Source organism: Bombus pascuorum, chromosome 4, assembly GCF_905332965.1.
Source record: "Bombus pascuorum chromosome 4, iyBomPasc1.1, whole genome shotgun sequence".
Classification (NCBI taxonomy): domain Eukaryota; kingdom Metazoa; phylum Arthropoda; class Insecta; order Hymenoptera; family Apidae; genus Bombus; species Bombus pascuorum.
The window spans coordinates 3,144,855-3,166,420 of NC_083491.1; the positions used below are offsets into that span (position 1 = coordinate 3,144,855).

The following is a 21,566-nucleotide window of genomic DNA, read 5'->3' on the forward strand; positions in this document are numbered from 1 at the left end:
TGTTAAAAAAGTACAAACAGTAAGAATATTATACACACATTTTATTAGAAAATTCAATATTAATATTATACACACACATTCTCATGTCTCAATCACAATCAATTCGAAACAAAATACATAATTTTACCTTATAAATAAAGATACATAATAGAGGAAAACAGTGAAAATAATCTTATTAGATCTTAATTGTACCTATTTAGCGTGGAGCTTATGAACCCCTAAAAAGAAAAAAGATATATAAATATAATTATTTAAATAAATGTAAAGAGTATACAACCAAATCTACTTACACGATGATGTTATTAATTGGAATATGGATTAATTTAACAAAAAATCCTATAAATCCCATTACACAAAAACCAATGGCAGTGGCAATGGCAATTTTCTGAAATTCTAAAAATCATCGTACAATAAGTTACAGTTGAAGCTCATTTGTCAATCAACTTTATTAAAAACCTACCCTTTCTGTCAGGCTTCGTGCATCGTTTAATAAGACGAATACTGTCTTTCGCGAATTGACGTCCAGGTTCGGTGAGTTTCTTCACTTGATCCATTATGTTTGTGCAACTGAAAGTAAAATGTACGTGTAACGAAGCAACACATTGAGCAAGTGACAGTTACGCCCGATTTTTATAAATAGAACAAACCAATAGATGTGCAAATTACATATGCTTTTGAATATATAGTACGCCTAATAATTTGTTATATCTCACTTGAACTAGATAAATTATATATATTCAATTTTGACTTCCTTAATAATAGAATTTGATTTATAGGTTATAACAAATGTTCTCTAGCGTATTGTTAATATTTTTCTTAGTTTCTTTTAAAAAAATCGGAAAGTTGGTCTCCAAAACATTGTACTCACGTTGTGTAGTAATGGAGGACGATTCACAAAGTGTTATTTGACGTATACCGCGTATACGGTATACGTATAAAAAACTGCGCTCGTCAGAAGTTGAGGCGCTACGTGGACAATACGCTGTAGGAACGTCACTTCCTAGTCACTGACGTTGGAATTGAAGAACTACAGCGGGAATTTATAATTATTCAAATTTATAAAAACTTTCTGAATGACTTTCTGAAAAATTGTAATTTGAATAATAAAGCAACGAATAAGTAATTTATGAATATAATTCACATGAATTCGCATAACTTTCTCAAGAGGAAAAGTAAAAATGATACGGAAGAAAAAGTTTTTCTAAATAAATCAGTTTTCGTTAAATAGAGGATAGATAAAGGAATGTTAATGCATGATATTGATTATCCATAATTTAATATACATAAATAAAGAAATTTATTTTATTATGAACTTTTTATTGAATAATTTGACTTGAGAACACCTTACGAATTATGAAATGTCTGTTAAGGATTCCTACAATAGTGGTCACGATCATACAAACAAGTCCCGACATTCACTAGGGAAAACCATCCGAAAATTGAATCGTGAAAAAACAATATGGAAGACAAAAAGGTTCTCGTTTTTACGAGACAGACAGACATGAGTAGAGTATTTCTGTCTCTGTCTGAGACATTCATAGCACGTCATATATGCGCAAAACGAGAACCTTTTTGTCTTCCATATTGTTTTTTCACGATTCAATTTTCGGATAATTCTCCCTAAGCTCCAGTATGGAACGTCGAAATGATAGTGGCTGATAGTAGTCATAGGGTTTCCTAGAATATGAAATTTAGATTTTTTTCTAATTTTGGTACGAAACATGTTTTGTTGAATATAGTTATGTTCAGTCAGAGAGGAAATCTGGTTTGTCGTAACATTTAATAACATTAGCAAAGAATAACATCAACATTACAAATTGTAGGTAGCTGTAAAAAAAACTTAGCGTATAAAAGAAGATGGTTTCAAACAATTATTTGATTATGTCATACTAATGTTAAATACATTCAATTTGTCTAAAAGAATACTTCTGCAACATATATACTGTCCACGAGTCGATTGTAGTATTGTATACTGTATATATGTACATGCACACATATATTAGCTTCGACTTTGAGTCAGATTTTCATTATCAGTTACCTTTGACACTTGTGATTGTGGTTAACCTGCCAACCTGTCAGGGAATTATATTTAGAGACTATTTTGACCAAGGAAATTAAATATGCAAATTAGTCGAACCTAGTTCAAATTATTAAATTATTTTATTAGAAAATATTTTAATTATTACACGAAAAAAATATGGGTAATAGATCTAGTCTTCTTTTGCGTGAAGAAGAAATAGCACAGATTCAAGAAGCTACTGGATGTAAGTTTTATTTATAAGATACTTATGATATTTTAAAATGATATCCATATGCCTTGTTTTGTTTAAGAAATTCTTTTTTAAATGTATGCATATGTATTCAAATTCTATTTAAGTTTATGCATAAGTGTTAAATCATTATTTTGATGTGATTATAGTTACACCAAACCAAATTGAACGCTTATATAGTCGTTTCACAAGTCTTGACCGTGGTGATTGTGGAACACTTAGCAGAGAAGATTTCCTGAGAATCCCAGAATTAGCAATAAATCCTCTTGGTGATAGAATTGTAAATGCTTTCTTTGAGGAAAGTGGTAATGATAGGGTGAATTTCTTACAATTTATGCAAGTGTTGGCTCATTTCAGACCAATTAAAAAAAATAGCCCTAATAGATTAAATTCTAGGCAAGAAAAACTGAAATGTAAGTCAATAATACGTTGTTGATTAAATTTAGTTAAAAAGGTCTTAATATATTATAAGTTTCTTATTATTTTTAGTTGCTTTCAAAATGTATGATTTAGATAATGACGATTTAATTTCGAAAGATGAACTTCTAGCTATTTTGCACATGATGGTTGGTGCAAATATTAGGTAATAAAATAGTTCTGATTTATCAGTTTCAATATAAAGTAACAATTACATATTTGAACAGTTTTTATATATTTATTTTAGCGAAGAACAGTTAACTAGCATTGCAGAGAGAACTATAGTAGAGGCTGATGAAAATGGCGATGGAATGATTTCATTTGAGGAGTTTTCTAAAGCACTAGAGAGGACAGATGTGGAGCAAAAAATGTCTATACGATTCCTTAGTTAATTTATTTATTTTTGTTTAGATGATGCACAATTTGCTGATGTGTTGAGCATATGTAAGAAGATTTATAATTAATATTAATGAATACAATTACCTTTTGTTACATCTGCTGGTTTGTGACAAGGTTGAATAACGTTTGGTATTTAATGGTACAATAAAAGGAAAGATATCGTAAATTGCATTTCTTTCAAATTGTTATTAAAACAGCTGCAGTTTTAATTAATAAAAAATAGTACAATATTATATATTTTTATGATTCATAGTATACAAACTCGATTGCCATTACAGATTTTGGTAACCTGTTGTTTACAATATCTAATCCATTATTCGTTCTGCTACACTGTTTACAATCTTCCAAAAGAAAAAGAGAAGGTGATCACATTTATAATAACGAGCATTCTTGAAAAATAAGTTATGATATTAATGACACATTAAAAAAATGAAAATATGGATGTAAAATATGTATTACGTTAATACTATGTATTTTATTTGTACATGAATTATATCTTGACTTTGGAAAAAATATTGAGGAATTATTATATATTTCATTAATCGTATATTTTCATTATGATGGAAATTCTTACTGTATCTATTTTACCTTCCTTAATAGACTGCAACTATATGTGTCAATTATCATCATAGGGTCCGAGGCATTAAATTTTGCATATGCAAAACAATGAGAATATCTTTCGTATTGCTGCATTTTAAGCCGTGGATGATACAGCCAATTTTTTTAAATGCTCCATGAATACTTGTAGACTGACATCGTCAGTTAAGACAGGTGCTCCACTTTCCTAAATCATAATAACAATAATTAGAAATTATAATTGATAATTGTAGAAGTACAGAGGAATCAAGGAGTTTTATCCCCAAACCCATAGAAAAAGGAAAAAGAAAAAAAAAAAATATTAGAGTTAGTTACAATTGATAAAAATATATTTTAAGAGAAAAGATGTCTTGATGCCAACCACCAGTGAATTGTGACAGTACTGCTACAAAAAACTGTTAAAGTGTGTAGAATTTTATGCTTGCTTTATAGCAACATGAAATTGTGTTAAATAATGTCAGATAAATTAAAACGACTCAATATTAATGTTCCTGTGAACTTTCGGAGTAACGATTAATATGTTAGTCATTTTACTACTGTTAAGAAACGTGTATGATAAAGAGAAAATAAATATTTTACTGAATAGATAGATATCAACTGTCTAGGTCCTAATTTTTTCGATGAAATTCCATTACCAAAGCAATGAAAGCAAATATAATGAAAGAAATATAATTATCAAATAAATGAAGAACACACCCCACTGGGTATCGGCATCCCCTGGTTGCAGGATCACGGTGATAAAAACGATGATAAAAAAAATGATTAGTTACATATGATTGATTCATATTTAATGTTGTTGAAAGTGAACAACAAATAAAATAGTTTGATATAGAAAAAATTTATGTTATAAATGAAACGCATCATTAAGAATAAAAATGAAAAACAAAATATACTTACCGCTCCATAGGCGTACATATTATTGTGAGTTTGACTTGGATTTACTTTACTCAATAAAAATCTCGCTTGTGAACCACCTTGTTCAGTATCAATATATCTTGGTGCAGGAAACCGTTCAGCTAATATTTCAGCGGCATCATCAACAGGTGCTGCTAATAATTGTCTGAAATTCTCGTATTCCGGCAAATCTTGATATTTTAATTGGCGCCATTGTGCAATGGTCTGTAATAAATTAAACTCATTACGATCATATCATTTATTATAAGTAATCATAAGTAATAATAACAAATAACTACCTCTCCATGGAATATAAGGATTTGGAAGAAAGTATCCATCAATAAAATTCTGTCTGGTTGAATAGACGAAGTATCTAATAAAACTGGTTCTGGGGGACCACTAAATCCATAACTGTACAAAATTGGCTGCACCATTATTAAAGAATTTGTTAAATCTTCTCGCATGAGCATATGTCTGTAATATGTAAAATTCGGTTAGTAACGAAGCGTTTCGATTGATCGGAACACAGAAGTACAACAGCTACTGACCTATAAAAGCTAGTTTCATCGGGGGAATTATTAAATACTTGTAAGAATTGCGATCTACGCAGATGATACATAAACTGAGGATATAAAGAGAAGTTCTCTGCAAGCCTAAAACTGTTTGGATCATCTTTTGCATATTCTCCGAATTTCTGGCACTATTACAGAAATCCTTAATGTTAAAAAAATTACGTATGCCATGTAAAATATTAAATGCTAATTTAGCAAAAAATACGAACCAGTCTGATAAGCATACGATCGACCCATCTTAAAACGTCTGGTCCGTCATCACTCTCTGCTTTAAATACCGCTAAACGTGACATAAGAACAGCTGCTGCTTCTTGATCAAAACCAGCACTTACATGATGCAAAGATGTTGATGCATCGGCCCAACTGTAATAAGGAATATTGTAATTTAAAATACAATAATATTTAATAATTGGATGATTATATTAACGTACTTTCTAGCGATCGTAGTAACTCTGATTCTTCGTTGACCACTGCTATGTTGATACTGTGTGATGAACTGAATGCAGCCCCTTCCACCTTGAGGAATCGGCGCAGTGTGTTGATTAACAACCTCGAAAAACAATGCTGTAGTGGTGGATGGCGTAAGGGAACAAAATTTCCACTGACACGTTCCACCTAATCCTACTTCCTGTTCTCCGACACTCGATCCTTTTACGCCTAGAGACACACAGGGTCCAATCGCACCAGAAACTTTGATCTCTCGCGATGTCTTTATTTCTAATGTCGCATTAAATGCCATTTTCAAGTCGCCTTTATGATCCTTAGCGAACACACGTTGGAACGTTTGTTTAAATAGAGAAGAATTGAAAGAATCTCCCATGACCATGTGACCACCTGTTGAGTTACAACATTGTCTCATTTCTAACAGACCGGTTTGATCGAGAGCGCATGAGTATATATCTATTATGTGGCCATTGGTTGCGGCTCGTGACGCGAGAGAATCATAGTGTTTAGTCGCCTTTTTCATATGTTTAGCGTTATCTTTTTGAATATCATGGTGAGATCTAATAGGCTGTCGTAAGTCGTCCGTTACGACTTGACCTGGTCCTTGAGAACAAGGCCCACCGACAAATAACATTATTCTGAAAATAATAGTAAAATATAATCAAAACACTTAAATACAATGTTTACAAATGAAATGTGTACCTAGCTCCTGTATTAGCATAACTGGCTTCCAAAAGACCAGTAGCAACAGCTAGTGCAACACCCGTTGATCGCAATGGACGTTTTCCCGGACCGATCGGCCATGGATCGCGTTGTAATTCTCCTAGAAGGTCTGTTAAACTCATATCACACTTATGTACAGGCTGTAAAAAGCGATTGGCTGGCGGAAGTGGTTGTCCAGTTGGTCCTCTTTGTTGATTTGGATTTTGACCCGGCATTGGTCTGCCTATACCTATAACACTCTATAATAATTATTTATTCCACATTGTTTTATTCTATTATAGAAAAATAAAAATATGTACCCAACATATCTTGGACTTGTTTTGGTTGTAAATCCTTAGTACCCCGAAAAACATAACTTTTACTACATCCTTCACAACCTAGTTCATGAACTTGGACCATTCTTCCAAATGTAATAAGACCAATTAGGGCATTAGGTGGTAGCAGAGAAAGTGACATTTGCAATGAATCTTTGAGAGAACCTAGTTCTTCATCGTCCATACATGTATCCACGACCAACAAGAAAATAGGAGGCAAGCATTGTGCTCTCTGTATAAAGATAACAATCAATATCCCGTGGATCAATAAAAATACTACTTCGTCTTGATTTATAGATATTATTTACCATTATGGTATATTCAATTGTCGAAAATTTCGGTATTAATTCAGCCGGCTGATGTTGTTCTGAAATAGCAGCATATTGTGGAGGAAACTGAAAATATGTTAAATATCAAAATATTATTTTATTTCTTAAGAGAAGGTAATTTTGTTCAATTCTCAAAACAAAATGACTTGGTTCTTACAGGGTTCCTCTGAAAGCAAAGGTTGCACACCCATAGCTTAGCACGGTAATCCACCTGGCACAGTGGATTCAAAATTGCTCTACAAGTAGATCTTGTACAAAGAACAGGATCATACTGTATTGGTGGAAGATCTGGCCTTTCTTTGATCGGTTGGTAAAGTGTTCCTAATGGCACAACAAGTCTGGTGGCATCTAAACGTGAAGAAGGCCAAACATTCCAAGTGATACGTACTCCATCGCGGTCTTCATTTTGTTGAATGAAGTCTTCATAAGTAGTCATCTTTCTATGATTAAAGAATACCATATAATAACAAATTCAACTGATATTTAATTCCTATCATACATACAGTTTCTAAATATGTGACAAGTGCAATGGTACAATCAGTGATTTTAGGTTAAACATACCTAATTAAATCAACGTTTAATTATCGTTTCCCGACAATGAGTTTGAAAGAATCTTAAATAATCTCAACTATCAAATTCTCATAGTTACAGTATTATTTTACAATTGTATTAAAACGACACAATTTCACCGCAACAGCACGACTCGTGCCGTCATTGAAGCCACGTCACTTGGAAGCTTGGAAGAATTACTCTGACGCATGCGTGCAGCGCTTTAATATCACAGGCGGTATTCGAACGTGAATTTGTAAGTAAACAAAAATTTGGAATATTTAAACTTATATACTTTATAATACTTTATATCATTCCTTTATTTTGTCGTTAGAACGAAAGATGTAAGCTAAATGTAAAGAGAACAATAAATGTGTCTAAGTACATTGACAACCTCACAATGTAATTATTTTTATTTCGTGGAATTGCGAAGTTCCAAACTTAATAGAAATGTGCATGGAAACTAAGGAGAATTATAATCGTGATATAATTTGTCAAGTACATCAATCCTCTCTTTAATAAGAAGTAATGCACCCAAATAATATTTTATTAAAGTATCTGAAAACCCAAAGGCTATTAGGTTATTAGCTAAGTTGTAAAAAGGAACAAATCTTTTCTTTGTTAAATGCTTGACCAGTTAATAATGCTCTATTTTAAGCTGATTTCCTAAGAAATTTATTTTTCTTAGTTGTATCACTTTTTTAACAAACTAATGATATGTATGTTCTAGCATTTATTTCCAAATAAATGTGATGATTTACATCGAAAAGTACATGCACGTGGAAAGTTTGAAAGCGTGCGTAAAAGTAATTATAAAAAGTGTAGCATAATTAGCGTAATGTAATACGATAATATGTTTTTAAAAACTAAAAAATAAAGTTCGCGGTGTCATTCTAGAACTAATCATGTTTTGTGACAAAGAAATGGTAGGGATTCATTCAACCAATCAGCCACAAAGTGATAACGACCGAATCTGAAGAGGGTAGAGCAGGCCGAGTGTTTACCGTCCTTAGTCCTTATTTACTATTACCTATTATGCACCACGGCTCATGCTGTAACGTGAATTAACAAATTTAAGCTTTATACGAGTCGGGAAATCAGTATTCCAGCGATACGATATCTGTTTGAGTCTCCATGTCACGTACATTGCGAGTGTTGATCCACGGCTAACCTCTGACACAGTGTATAATATCCCGTAAAAATGGATAAAAGGTAAGACGCGATGTTTCTCGTGGTTCATAAGATACATGGTTGTCAATTTGTATAATTTTGATGAATTTTCAGCAGGTTAGACGCGTCGAGGTTAGAAAATCGTGAGGATGTTATTAGTCATCCCAAGAAGAACAAAAAACGATCCAGTAAGAAAGGCAGTATGCTTGGCTCGTGGATGAACAACGTACACAACAATCAAAATAACGATATATTACCTGGGATGGAGTATCCACATTTATTGTGGCAGTCTAACATGCCGCAAAACTTTCAGAACAATGGACAACGTCTCTTTACGACAACATCTGACCCTAGCATGTGTGGTTATACGCAGATGCCTATGACATATACCATGGAGCCTGTTTCACTGCCAACCATGTATAGACTGTATCAGCCGGTGCCAGTCTCTGGTATAAGAGCCGTTCACAGTAGACCCCGACGACACTGTAATCAAAATCAACCATTGAACTTGAATATGAATTCTATGGTAAATGGTTACACGAGTTTACAAGAAAATGGGGGAGGATCTCCTGTCCCTGCTAACTATCAGAATGGAGATTACGCGAGTTTGCCATCTACTGCTAATAAGAACAATGGAATAAATGGAGACGAGATAAATTCGGAGCATCGGAGGTATTCAGACCCTGGTCTTGGGTCTGCAGAAGCACCGGTACAGAGTCAGAGCGAAGACTCTGACAGCGCTGACAGTGGTAGCTCCATTACTACAATTGGACGCAGCAATAAGTTAGTTCTATCTCTTATTGAACAGGTGAGTAGTTTTTCTTGATAAATAAACACAGATTATATATATAATGTATAAGGTATATATATTATATATATAATATATATATATATATATATATATATATATATATATATATATATATATACACAGATATATATATAAGTATATATATATATTACAGAATTGTAATGGATAATCACGTAATATTGTTTCCAGATGACAGAATTGAAAAAGAGCAATAATCAACTCTTTAAAGAATTAAGCGAAACAAAGTCTGAAATAGGTAGTATGAAGACAAAATTAGCAGTGTGTAGTTCTTCGGATTATCAACCAGGAATGTTATCAGGTAAATGTTAATGAAAATCGTTGTAGTATTTTATTATTAATATCTCTATTTTACGATACATTTTTGTTACTTTACTTATACGTTTTTACATTAAATCCTTATAATTAAAAAGAGATTAATCCTATAAATATTTTAATTGTTTCAGATTTTATTCGTGAAATCAGGCAAGCCAACAAAACATACGAGGAGGTACTAGTTTCAAAAGTAAAATTGATGATTGAAGAAAAGCTGAACCAAAGGTCGTTGGAAGTGGCAAATTTAAACGTACGTATTAAACTAACTTATACAAAATTAATTTCTATTAGTTACTAATCAGTTTCTAAATCAAATTCTCTATCTACTAATCCGCTCCGCCCCATACACTTACTCGTATCACAGTTATTCAAAATACCGACCCACAATCGCGATTCGGTAACGTAAAAGTTTTCCATAAACAAACACCATTGTGTCATCGTTATACTAGTCGTCTCGATCGTAGACTCTAGTGTCGATAGGTTGTAAAAAAGTTCGTTTGGTGGAGAGAAGGCAGGAAACTTGGAAATAGAATAAAAATTCAGCGGATAGAAAACGTGGGAAGTGAAAACAAAGCGGATAAAGAGAAAGGAAGAGAAAGAATCTACTTTGCAGTTAGGCTGCGGTAACGTACCGCTCCGACCGACGCTTTCGGCATTTCCATGACGTGGTCATGGACGTATTGTTTGCGTAGCATTCGTACGTTTTGTTTGATTAGGACGGCCAGGTGATCTTCGCTTTTCCCCTCTCTCACCTTTCCCCTTTTTTTCTTTTCTTACAATTTTCCTTTCTCGATTATCATCTGCGCGCGAATTTTCATCGATCAAGTTCGTCCTTACGCGTTTCCCGAGTCCCCATCTTTTTTTGTTTGATTATTTATGTACATTTGCATTGGAATTTTTATATACCGTTCTTCAAATAAAGACTCCCCTGTTTTTCGTAATATTTATATCGACTGCGTAGCTCGATATTAATAGAAAGAAGTATCTAGAGCGTATTCATATTCATGTCTAGCTGAGAGTTAGCGATTGAAAAGAATAAGCCGCCTTTAAATATATACATAGTTTGTTGTTCTCGAGCAATTTTTCACAGCGATCTGTTTAATATGGAGCGTTTCACCGAAGTTAGTCAAAGTATCGTTTATTATTTATGGGAGAGAACATAATTTCTTCTGCATTTCAATCAAGATTGGTATTCTCGTTCAATTAATTTCTTATTATCTCAAGAAGGGGATCCGTGTACCAAAGTAATCTTCAAATATATCCTCATTTATTCTATTCATGAGAAATAACGTTCAATTTGAATCTTTACCTCTTCGTTATTTTATCAATAAAAAATATCTGCTGCTATCTTCTATCTTCCATACTTTCACATTAGGTAGTAAGTATTTTTTTCAACCAAAGAGGTATATGAGGCAAAAAATTGGTATCCAATTGTATTAGGTCATCCCCTGATTAAAACAATGTTTTTCTTCGCGTACATTAGGCGAGAATAAACAATTATTCACTGATATATAATCGATCAACGTTTTGTATCATTTTTTAAAATTACTTTTCTCTATCGAGCCTAATAATTAAGTTATTGAGTTTTCTTTTGTGAATTTTATTATTTCCAATTCAGCTCTCAGTAAAGTCACATTAATTACATAAATCCACTCGACGTAACGTGTGAATCATACTTCACGTAAATGATATATTTCTTGATACGATATATCTGAGAAATCTGATGCGTTTAAACGAGGACATCTCGTATAAAGAGCCTAAGTATTTCACACTTACACAATACTTAATATCGTGACAAGCGATGCTTCTAAAATTATTAGAAGGATGAAATAATATCTATATCTTCAGCTTCAAAGTCAAATGAAGAAATACAATATTAGTTGAACAAGAAAAAAACAACCTTCTTCTTCTTGTAGTTTCACAAAAAAACGAATCTCCATATCATAGCAGCCCCTTAAATTTAAAGACTGGAAACTTACTTCTACTCCAATTGCATTCTCCTGCTGCCACCGCAGTAAAAATCGTCTTCATCCCCTAATTGGTCTCACCGAGGAAACGAAAGGCAGCTTCGTGTTCTCGATAAAAACCCAGCCTGATACCGGAGAACCTAATGTAGACGTAATACGAAATATCCGTGACGTTTGGTAAAAATGATTAGGTTTCACATGAGGGTGTCAGCTACGGGGGTAGAAAGGAAGATAGAGGAAGAGAAGGCTTCGCCCCGTGTGTTACGGTTCGTCGAGGGACGAGGAAGGGTGAAGGATGAGGCACTTAGCGGCTGTCACGGCCTCTCCCTTGGCCTCCTTCCTCCCCCTCTTTTCCTCTTCTGTCTTCTCGGGTTTCAACCATCCATTAGCCTCATCAGCCGAAGCGATGGCCGTCCTCGCCATGCTAGCCTCTCTTCGTCTCGTTGCCAATCTCCGTAATTGAACCTCCGGGACCTTCCACTTTCGACCATGTAAATTTCTGCCATGTTCGCTTTCTGGCATTTCGACGCGTTTTCACGCGGGCCAAGTGGCCGTCGCGACTATTCACGGAATCCTGTCCTTCGCACCGCCTCGCTATTTTGATTTTCTGCTCTTCAGAAAGGATCCTCTTTTACGTCGGCAACGAATTTTTATTGGTATCGAAGAGAGCGTTTACGATCGCAGGATAAAGACACTGGAGAATTACTTTGGAAAGAACGAATATTTTGTAATTTTAGAATTTGATGTCTTAAAACGAACATTTCACGCGAAGAACGCTCAATTGGTATTTTCGTTACATCTTCGAAAATTACGATCGAAGGACGTTCTCCGTGTTGTTTAATTCTTGAACTTTCATCGCAACTGGCGTTAGATGGAGAAATTTAAGCGGATTTTAAGGAATATCGTCTAATGTACAGTATGTATGTACGTACGTACTTGAAAATCAATTATCGTAGCTCGTGCAAACGAATATCATAAAGGATTCTTTTCAAAAATATTATTTCTCTTCCACGGTACTTGGTAATTGCGAGCACGTTCTACAGAATCGTACGAGCAAAGAGATCCAAGCCAGTAAAACGTTATCTCGTGAAAAATTGCAGGTTGCTATGTAAATTGTTTGATTTCTTTCGAAACGTGCCGAGCCATCTTATCTGTGCCGAGTATTATTGCCCCCCTTATCTTTTATCTTTATCCTCGTTTTCTTCCGACGGGAAGAAACTTCGGGAAAAATTTCTTCCAACCGACCGTCTTAAAATTCGTTAAACCTCTGTACATCTGTATTTTTGTATCTCTATATTTCTAACAAATTCACACCTTGCCAATAATTTTCAAATCAGTTCTAAATATAATAAAAACTTTCACGTTAACGAAAGAACATTTATGAACGCACGAGTTTCTCGTCGAATCGTTTCAGAATCAAATAATGAAACTGATGGAGGAGAAAGAAGAAAGAGACAGGCGAATAGCAAAACTGGAGGAGGAAGTTGCCACGTTGAAGCTGAACGTAAAGTGAGTACCCAGTTATAGTTTGGCATGATCGTTGCAAATTCCTTTAATAAACTTTGCTACTTCTTCATTATTTCTTCTTCTATCAAATACAGGTTTTGTGGATTGTTTTACACGTGGTTTTTCATCTAGCATACGTTTCGCACTGAATTTAAATCTTGTAAAATATCATTGATATCATCGATAGACCACGTAGGATTTGTATCGATCGAAAGTTTTTCAAATTGCGATCACGAGCGATAAGCGTGGAGTTTCACGGAAAAGTAGCTTTGTCGAAATAATTTATTTCCACGTTTGATTGATGGAAGCAAGTTTGAAATTTGATTTGCCGTCGCATATCGCGATATACTTTCCTTTTCTTTATTACACACTTTTATTGGATCTTTTTCTGAACCAGGAGAAAGATCGTGCAAGTCGTTGATAATTAGAAATATCGTAGTCTTTTCTTTTTTATTTTTTTCAATTTTTTCTGTTCTGTTTCTTTCACGTCGTTTTCCCGTCTCTCTGCATTTTAGCAGGCCGAACAGAATTATGGTATTTCTATTATTTATATCGTTTTATCTATTGTTAGATCTCTTTGTCACCTGAAAGGAGTGTTTCGTTAATTAAAATTGTACTTTGCAATTTTACACGTGTTTTTATTTACGACTTGATATTTTTTTATGGATTGACAAGAATTTATTTCTAATTCGAGTAAAATATTTCGTTGCAATTTTTGTTGATTTAACGTAGAAGATTGGTCACCAACCGTGTTGCTAGAATTTTATTTCTTCCTTTGTGATCTATGACATAGAAGATATATATACAATATTTTTCTTATAGGAAATCTCTGATCACCGAATTAATCTATTACTAATTACTAACACTAAGCATGCAATAACTTGCTTCTATAGCTCTAGCACTATTCATTTCTCTAAATAAAATATTACACGAACATTTAATAATCAAAACCATCCGAACTACAAAATTATTAAGCTCACTAATTAACACGTTAGCTAGAACTTTTCAAATAATCATTCGAGCTTCTACCACATTCTTCCTCTTTTCAGCCTATTCGTACTTTTAGACATTTTTCCTTAAAATCCTTTAAGAAACTAACCGCTAATTTCTGATCTCACAGAATGCTTGCGAGTTGCAATTTATCTCTTATTTTTCAAAACCACTAAATTAATTACCTAGCTGAAATTGCTTTAAATTTCTTCTCTTAGATTTAAGTTTCAACTCGGAAAGTCGTTCCCATTGCAAACTGGTATTCATCCCTCTTTAAAAAATCATTTTAAAAAACCAGTCTTGAAACGTTCATCGCTAAATAGCTATGTATCTAGCGTATTATCATACAGCCATACTCTTCTTTCCTTTCTAAATGCGTTCAGAAAATCTAATATACACGTCGGTATAGAATGTACCTTTACAGACGTTAGTTACCAAATAATCATTTAATTTTATCGCAGTAACATTCTTTCGATTTAAATCATCGAGTAAACGCTTAAATCGCCACTTGTTGCTTGAAAGCTATTTCAAAATCCTTTTAAAGATTTTTCTCGCTAAATGATTTCAAAACTAAATAGCATCTTGCAACACTCTTCTCTAACTCTAAAACCATCTAGCGAACGCTTACGAATCGTCGTTTTAACGGAAAGCTTCTGCGAAAACTCTCGCTGTTTGTAAGTGAATTAGTCGAAATTATTGCAGATCGTTTGGATATTTAGTAACTCGCCTGTCGCAAACCTTCATCCACTGAACCTGAATTTGAGAAAGGCTTCGATTTAGTCTCGAGAAAATTCAAGAGAAACTTCATCCATTTAAAAACGAAAAAGAAAAAAAATGCACGAGACCATTACCCAGCTTTCTTATCCTTCCATCTTCTCTTTGCACCCGCACTTTCTCAATTATTTACACCCCGCACGTGAAAATGGGACCGCATGCACCAAACACCCACCCACAAAACGCAGAACCAACAAAACACACACGCCGTCTAATGGATAATACGCGCGCGCGATCTCCGCGTGCTGAACACATATGTATATATAAACATGGTGGAAATTGTGTGTTGATTGGCACGTAGCAACGAAGGCCGCGAGATCGCCGCGTTCGAGGAAGAGACTCTGGCGCTGAGACGGGAGCTGCAGGAGGCCCGGGCGTCCAAGTGCCTGGCCGAGAATCACGCGGCAAAGTGCGTAAACGCAAGATCAGTCACGCCTGTCGCTACTTTCGATACTACGCAATCCTACGTAACCAGCACCCCCGTGCGTACCGCTCTATCCGACACCTGTAGCCTGATCCCCGCACCACCGTCATCGACATCGTCGTTGTCCTCGATAGTCCCACAACACATCACCTCGTTACTACGTTCGCGAACCGCGGACCTGGCTCACCATTTCGTCGCAGACAAGACGAACGCTTATCGAACCGCTGATTGTAGCAGTCCAACAACGTCCATCAATGCTTCGTGGTCGTTGGATGATCAGTGCCAGGTGTCTAGCAGTGGTAACCAGTCGCCGCTGATAGTTACCGCTAGCAGCAGTTTCGAGCAATATCGCACGGATGTCAGTTTGGAGGAGAGCTCCAATTTCTCTGCTTCCGAGCTCGCGTTAGAGACCAGAAGTTCCGATCAACGCGAGGACGACGACCTTATCCTCGTCGAACATCGTTTGGATGAGAATCCGAGCTCGAAGAAGACGAAAGACGAGGATATGGTGCCGACGAAAGACGACGAGCCTAAAACAGATTCGGCTACGACGAAGAGTCTTGGCGCGATATCCTCGAACGTGCAACAAGAGAAAAGGATAAAAGAGTCGAAGAAGGAGGTGGAATTGTCGCGTGGTCATCATCAGAGAGCAGGATCGAAGAAGTCGAGGAAGAAGAAGGGTAGTTCGGTGTCGAAGAGATCGTTCGTCGAAACGGACAAGGGTGGAACGGTGGCAGAGAGGAACGACAGTGGGACGAAAGACGCGCGGAGAACGGTGAGCGAGGACGAAGATCGGAGCCGTCTGAATGGCGGCGACGACGACGTCGACGACGACGACGACAAAACGAGCCGAGCCATCACCGAGATCCCGGAAGTGACCGTAGTCGGTGGTGGCTCCTTCGTGCCGAAAGATCTCTGCTCGACGGGAATCCTGACCTCCAGAGTCCTGACAGCACCTTCACGCGCTACCTACACCACCGCCTACATTTAGGCTACGTACGCGCGGGGCCCCTGCGAACCAAACGCGAACCAACGGTCGCCGTTGAGCGAGGGGGGCTTCAAGGGCTTGCTAGAGGCTACTACTATGTACATGTCGAATAGCACGTAGGTCTATCGTTGTACCACTCCTTTTCTCTCTGTCTGTCTGTTTCCGTATAGACACTTTTTCTGTCTTTCTTCCTCTGTCTTCGTGGACACGCTTCGCGCTATTCCTTCGGGCTCGACGAACGACCTTTCGCTTGGTTCGCTCTGTTTACGGAATATTTAAACAAATGTATCTTCAGCAGCTACCTTTAAGTCAATATTTTAGGTATTTTGAGCGTATGCTCCAGTTTAAGAGCAAGTGTCGATTGAAAACAAAGATTAAGAAGAAAATTATCGATTTTAAAGAAGTATTTTATCAAGATATATATATCGTAGGTTTTTATCGTGCTATTTCGGTGATTTCGTCAATCGTTTATTTAGTTACTTGGATTTCTTAAGGGTTCTCTGTTTTAGCTTTTAAGAAAATATTTGTCATGATTTTTACGGGCCAATTGTATAAAACGATTGTTTTATAGTTGGACCAAATATTCTAGAGCATTATTTCTAGTACTTTGTTGCCTTTTCTTGTATTTTTATCGTGTTTTTCTAGTTGTATAAGAGACACTCTTAAAGCATGTAATATCATTTCTAATATAAACGAAGCGATATACCGGGAATGCAATCTGCAACCAAGCTTAAGATCGTTCGAAGATATTAATAACCGTATATGTTTTCCTCGATGGCTTTTGTTCGAAGTACGAGAAAAGTTAGAGTATTTTGTATTTTGGAAGAAATCTGTCTCCGTTTAATAATTCACCTAAAGTTATTTATCCATTTTTATATTTTCACGATCTCTTGATTTTCACTTTTCTCTACTCTTCTTCTACTTACCTATTGTACAGTTTCCATGTGTTCGAAGTGGAAATGAAAGAAACGAATATAATTCCAATATTATATCGACATTAAAATTTACAGTTGAAAATTTTGCGAAAAAAAAAAAATGTGGGGAAAATAGTTTTAGAGTTTGCGGATTCTTTCACTTTCGCTTTGTAGCTGTAATTAATTATACGATAAGCGTGTGTACATTTAAATAGCGTAAATTACTACGTTGGCATGGCTTTTGCAGCTTGTCTAGCATGCGTTTGATTTCTCAATTCTTTGTTTATCATTTTCAATATCGAGTGTACATTGTTTTCCAAGCCTGTACCATATTTTTAGTTTAATTCCCCTTGAACTTTTCAACTGGTTCGATTTTTGTCAATTTAGATCAATCATTTTTAAATCAACTTAAACATCGTCAGCATTAGGTATACAGGGAAGATTTGGTATTCTTATACAATTTTTATAAAAGTGACTTTAAGAATCTCTTACGTTTTTATATCGATATTATAAATATTATTTTAAGTAATATTCTCAACTAAATACGCTTTCTTTTTTAGACGTAAGTTCGAGACAATTGACCCTGCTACGCAATAATTTTAATATCTTCATATAAATAATTATATAATTATGATATATATTTCATTTTTAATCTAATAAGTTTCTAAGGATTGTCGCGTAATGTAATTATTAATGTAATTATTTTATCTAAAAAAATGGGAATGCATGGGACAGAAGTTAAAGATGCTAAATATGAATGAAACAGACATCGATATCGTTCGTGATTTCTTCAATAATTTTCAGTCTGCGAAAAATATCAGAAAATGTTTATCGAGACGTGCGATTTCTCGTTCCGATTCTACGCTGAAATTTTTTCGTAAACTACGGCAAGCTTTTCTGCTTGCAAAAACGAGAGTGAGACTGGAACATAAATATACGTGAAAATGGGAGGGTGGTAGCAGGGTTAAGACTGACTAAATAGCAAGAGTATAATACGTATTTCGATCTATCGAACAGTGCCAGTTAAAAAGTTCCGACGATACCCCACACATACATGTTAACCTTGTTACACGTTTTCGAGCGTCAATATTTTCGACGTTACGCAACTTCCCTTCCAGGAACGAAAATAGAAAAATAAAAAAAAAAAGAACAAAAAAAAGAAAAGAAAAGAGAGGGAGGAAAAATAATGGTTTTCATCGATGGTCGAGGACGAGATCGAAAGAATCAACGTATCATTATCGATTATACTCGTTGCATCCCCGTCGTTTCGCTCAAACATCATAAAAGTCCCGGTGTGTACAGTTTAAACAAGCAAAGTCAATTTTTATCTTTCGATCTGTTCGTTCGGTAGAAATAACGACCGCCACCGATACACGTTTCTCCATTTTTCTCTTCCTCTTATCCATTCTTTCTCTTTTTTCTTCCCCTCTCTCGATATTCCTCTGCAATTCTCTGTTTCGTTGCATCGAGTTTGTACGCGGCAATTTAATAAATGATCAAATATTATATTAATTTAATGTTTTCAAGCCGGCGCTCGCGTTGCGTGTGCGTGTGTGTGTGTGTTTGCGCGAGCGCGCACAAAATTGATATTTTCTTTCTTCTACAATTTCCACGGCAAACAGCCGCCGTAGAATCCCCGTCAACAACGGCAAACAACAAATTAATTCGTTGTTTAAACAGTTCCAGAGGCCGGCTGTTTGTCGCTGGCAAACGCGTTTAACGCCACCGACAAGGAACGATCCTGCTAAATTCCAAAGGAACTTCTTAATACATATATTCCGAATTTCCCTTATTATTTTTTATGTATAATGTAGTCTTTATTTACCATGCGAGAAGTATCTTTTGCGAAATGTCATTTAGGACTTGTAGGGTGGATGGCACTCTGTTCGCTGTTGAGACTGGTTGGCGAATAGAAGAATTGAAAAATCAACTGTTCGTTCGATGTTGGTAATACGAGTGATTTGCTTTGGTTCGTATTTATCTTATACGAAGAGAAGATAATCTTGTCTTTTCATTTGACTTTCAATTTGACTTTTTGTCATGAGAGGAATGGCGGAAAATTTGTCAACAATTTTTACATCTTAACGTTTGACGGATTTCGAGATCTCGGAATTTAAACGTTTCACGAATATTTTACGTTCGCCAGTTTCTAATTCCTCTACGGCGTTATAAAACGATCGTTTTTCCTATTATATTTCGCAAAAGTCAGTAGATAGAAATTCCGACGTCGAACACTGTTTTTAATCGCAACAGAGTTGATTTTTCCAACCACGTTCGTCAAATGATTTAGTTGAAATTATCACAATGCGAAGCGGAATTTCCTAAATTAGGAAATTTGAACGTTCGAAACGAGCAAAAACAAATTTACAAACGAACATCTTCAATCGATTATATCAACGAACGCCATCCACCTCAAAAATCCTGATAGAAAGATTTCACGTTGCAAACACCTTGTGTATATATCCCTTCTACATCAAGCATATTCCACACTTTATACCTCCATACCTCAAAGACAACCCCGCAAGACGCCAATGGGCGAGGGTAAGCCGCGAGTGACCGGTTTTGGTCGTGTGTATTCTTTTTCTGTTTTTCTAGCTGGTAGCATGGCTTTCAGCTGACCTCACTGTTGCTTTTGCCGCTTCTAAAGAGAGCATTACAGAGATTTCTTTGGGCCGAGTAGTGAATGATAGGCGAACGAACGCATGTAACGTTCAATGACTCGTGATTTGTCAGACGGGAGAAGCTGCTGGACATTCTGCGTAATAAGATGATCGATCCCGCCGACCAAGGGGGAACCATTCCGAGCTCGGTGAACGTGAAACGCTCGAGGAACGCTTCCTCCTCGTCCGAGGATGAAGAGGAAGACGAAGAGGAAGGGGATGAGAAGAATAATCAGGAGGGAAGGCAGCGAAAGGACGAAGAGGACGATGGTAAAGTGGACGAGCAAGGAGGAACAGCGTACAAAGAGAAGGTTCCTGAATGGTTGTCGATGATCGAGAATGGTATCAAGCTGTCCGGACCTGTTACCGATCTTTAGATCACAATTTTTGGAAATATTCGAAATTTTCGATTAGAGTTTAAGCGAAGAAACAGGATGATTTGATGTGTTTGCGCGGTGTGAGATAATCCGAAGTGGTTTGAAAAGGTTTGCGATGAGAGGAGATCGGAAGGAAGTGTGTCAGAGTATTTCGAATACGAACTCGTTGATGATCTTGGATGGAGTACTGGAAATTCTAGACGAAACTCTGAAGAGTAAAAAGATTTGGTGCGTCAGAGTGGAAATGTTTGTAAAAGTTTATGACAATTAGTAGTAGCGTGTTTGAAATCTCGATAATCTTTCAAGTACTAGAAATTTTAAGTTAGAATTTGAGGATGCCAGGAGAATCGGTAGTTTTGCAAGATTTGAAAAGGTTTGTAGAAATTTCAGATTTAAAAAAGTAGCATTAGACTATTTGGATTTTCCGATGATCCTTGGAGTACTGGAGATTTTATATTAAGGTATAGAAAACGAGGATATTTGAAGCGTTAGAATGGTTTGGAAGAGTTTGCGAACGTTTATAGAGATCGAAGAAACTGGCAACAGAGTATTTAGATTCCTTAATAATCTCTGGAATTGAACTTTTTGACTATTGCAGATGTTATCGAACGATTGTGTGAAAGTGTTCACGAATTTGACGAATGTGAACGCTTCGATTGGAGCATAACGAATGACAGAATTGAAATTGTTAAGTCCATGACGTTAGATTAACTCTTCCAAGAATTGTCAAATTTTTACGTAAAAACGAAGAAGAGCCAAAAATCACGAACGACGATCAAGAGTATCGAGCTCTCTATCTGTGTCACCTTAGGCCATAGTTTTTAAAAAAAGATTTTGAAACAAGTAACAAATATTTTAGAATAAGTTTGAAGTTGTTTGACAAGCGAGAACAAATCCTTCTCAATTCTTTTAAATTAATTTGTTTGTTTCATTAAAATTACTCGAGTTTGAATGATCTTGACGAAATTTTGTTTCAATAATAAGAAACATAATGTGTGACAAGCGTTCGATCGAACGATATCTACAATTGTCGTTTGTTCGAACGTCATAAAATTATTAACTTTTGGACATTGCGTTGGTTACGGTGAAGAACGTGGATTGCAATGAAACGGAGAAGACGAAAATTTCTGCAATTCTACAAAGC

The 21,566-nt window shown here is 35.7% G+C and overlaps 4 protein-coding genes across 6 annotated transcripts; 2 read left to right on the plus strand and 2 right to left on the minus strand.

The window, feature by feature from the left end:
* Positions 1–26: 26 nt before the first annotated feature.
* Positions 27–1,028, minus strand: LOC132906243 (protein transport protein Sec61 subunit gamma). The gene is made up of 4 exons (XM_060958248.1): positions 869–1,028; positions 461–567; positions 291–393; positions 27–218 (listed from the first exon to the last, which is right to left on the minus strand). Exons 2-4 carry the CDS (start codon positions 552–554, stop codon positions 209–211), a joined length of 207 nt encoding a protein of 68 aa, XP_060814231.1. The 5' UTR covers positions 555–567; positions 869–1,028; the 3' UTR covers positions 27–208.
* Positions 1,029–1,729: 701 nt separating this feature from the next.
* Positions 1,730–4,274, plus strand: LOC132906309 (calcineurin B homologous protein 1-like). The gene is made up of 4 exons (XM_060958361.1): positions 1,730–2,264; positions 2,420–2,683; positions 2,760–2,853; positions 2,935–4,274. The coding sequence occupies exons 1-4, from the start codon at positions 2,198–2,200 to the stop codon at positions 3,077–3,079; spliced, it is 570 nt and encodes a 189-aa protein (XP_060814344.1). The 5' UTR covers positions 1,730–2,197; the 3' UTR covers positions 3,080–4,274.
* LOC132906308 (protein transport protein Sec23A) lies at positions 3,068–7,707 on the minus strand. The gene is made up of 11 exons (XM_060958360.1): positions 7,521–7,707; positions 7,117–7,399; positions 6,939–7,025; positions 6,616–6,862; positions 6,296–6,545; positions 5,581–6,231; positions 5,359–5,512; positions 5,126–5,277; positions 4,877–5,051; positions 4,581–4,802; positions 3,068–3,870 (listed from the first exon to the last, which is right to left on the minus strand). Exons 2-11 carry the CDS (start codon positions 7,393–7,395, stop codon positions 3,781–3,783), a joined length of 2,307 nt encoding a protein of 768 aa, XP_060814343.1. The 5' UTR covers positions 7,396–7,399; positions 7,521–7,707; the 3' UTR covers positions 3,068–3,780.
* Positions 7,708–8,388: 681 nt separating this feature from the next.
* LOC132905803 (uncharacterized) lies at positions 8,389–20,250 on the plus strand. 3 transcript variants are annotated; one of them, XR_009657866.1, is made up of 7 exons: positions 8,391–8,720; positions 8,793–9,486; positions 9,679–9,808; positions 9,954–10,072; positions 13,204–13,298; positions 15,361–16,587; positions 19,981–20,250. XR_009657866.1 is itself a non-coding variant. In XM_060957453.1 (6 exons), exons 1-6 carry the CDS (start codon positions 8,710–8,712, stop codon positions 16,472–16,474), a joined length of 2,160 nt encoding a protein of 719 aa, XP_060813436.1. In that variant the 5' UTR covers positions 8,389–8,709; the 3' UTR covers positions 16,475–18,897. The 3 variants fall into 3 exon arrangements, 1 of the variants encoding a protein (XP_060813436.1); XR_009657867.1 differs by having other exon boundaries at positions 8,392–8,720; positions 20,119–20,245; XM_060957453.1 differs by lacking the exon at positions 19,981–20,250 and having other exon boundaries at positions 8,389–8,720; positions 8,796–9,486; positions 15,361–18,897.
* Positions 20,251–21,566: the final 1,316 nt, after the last annotated feature.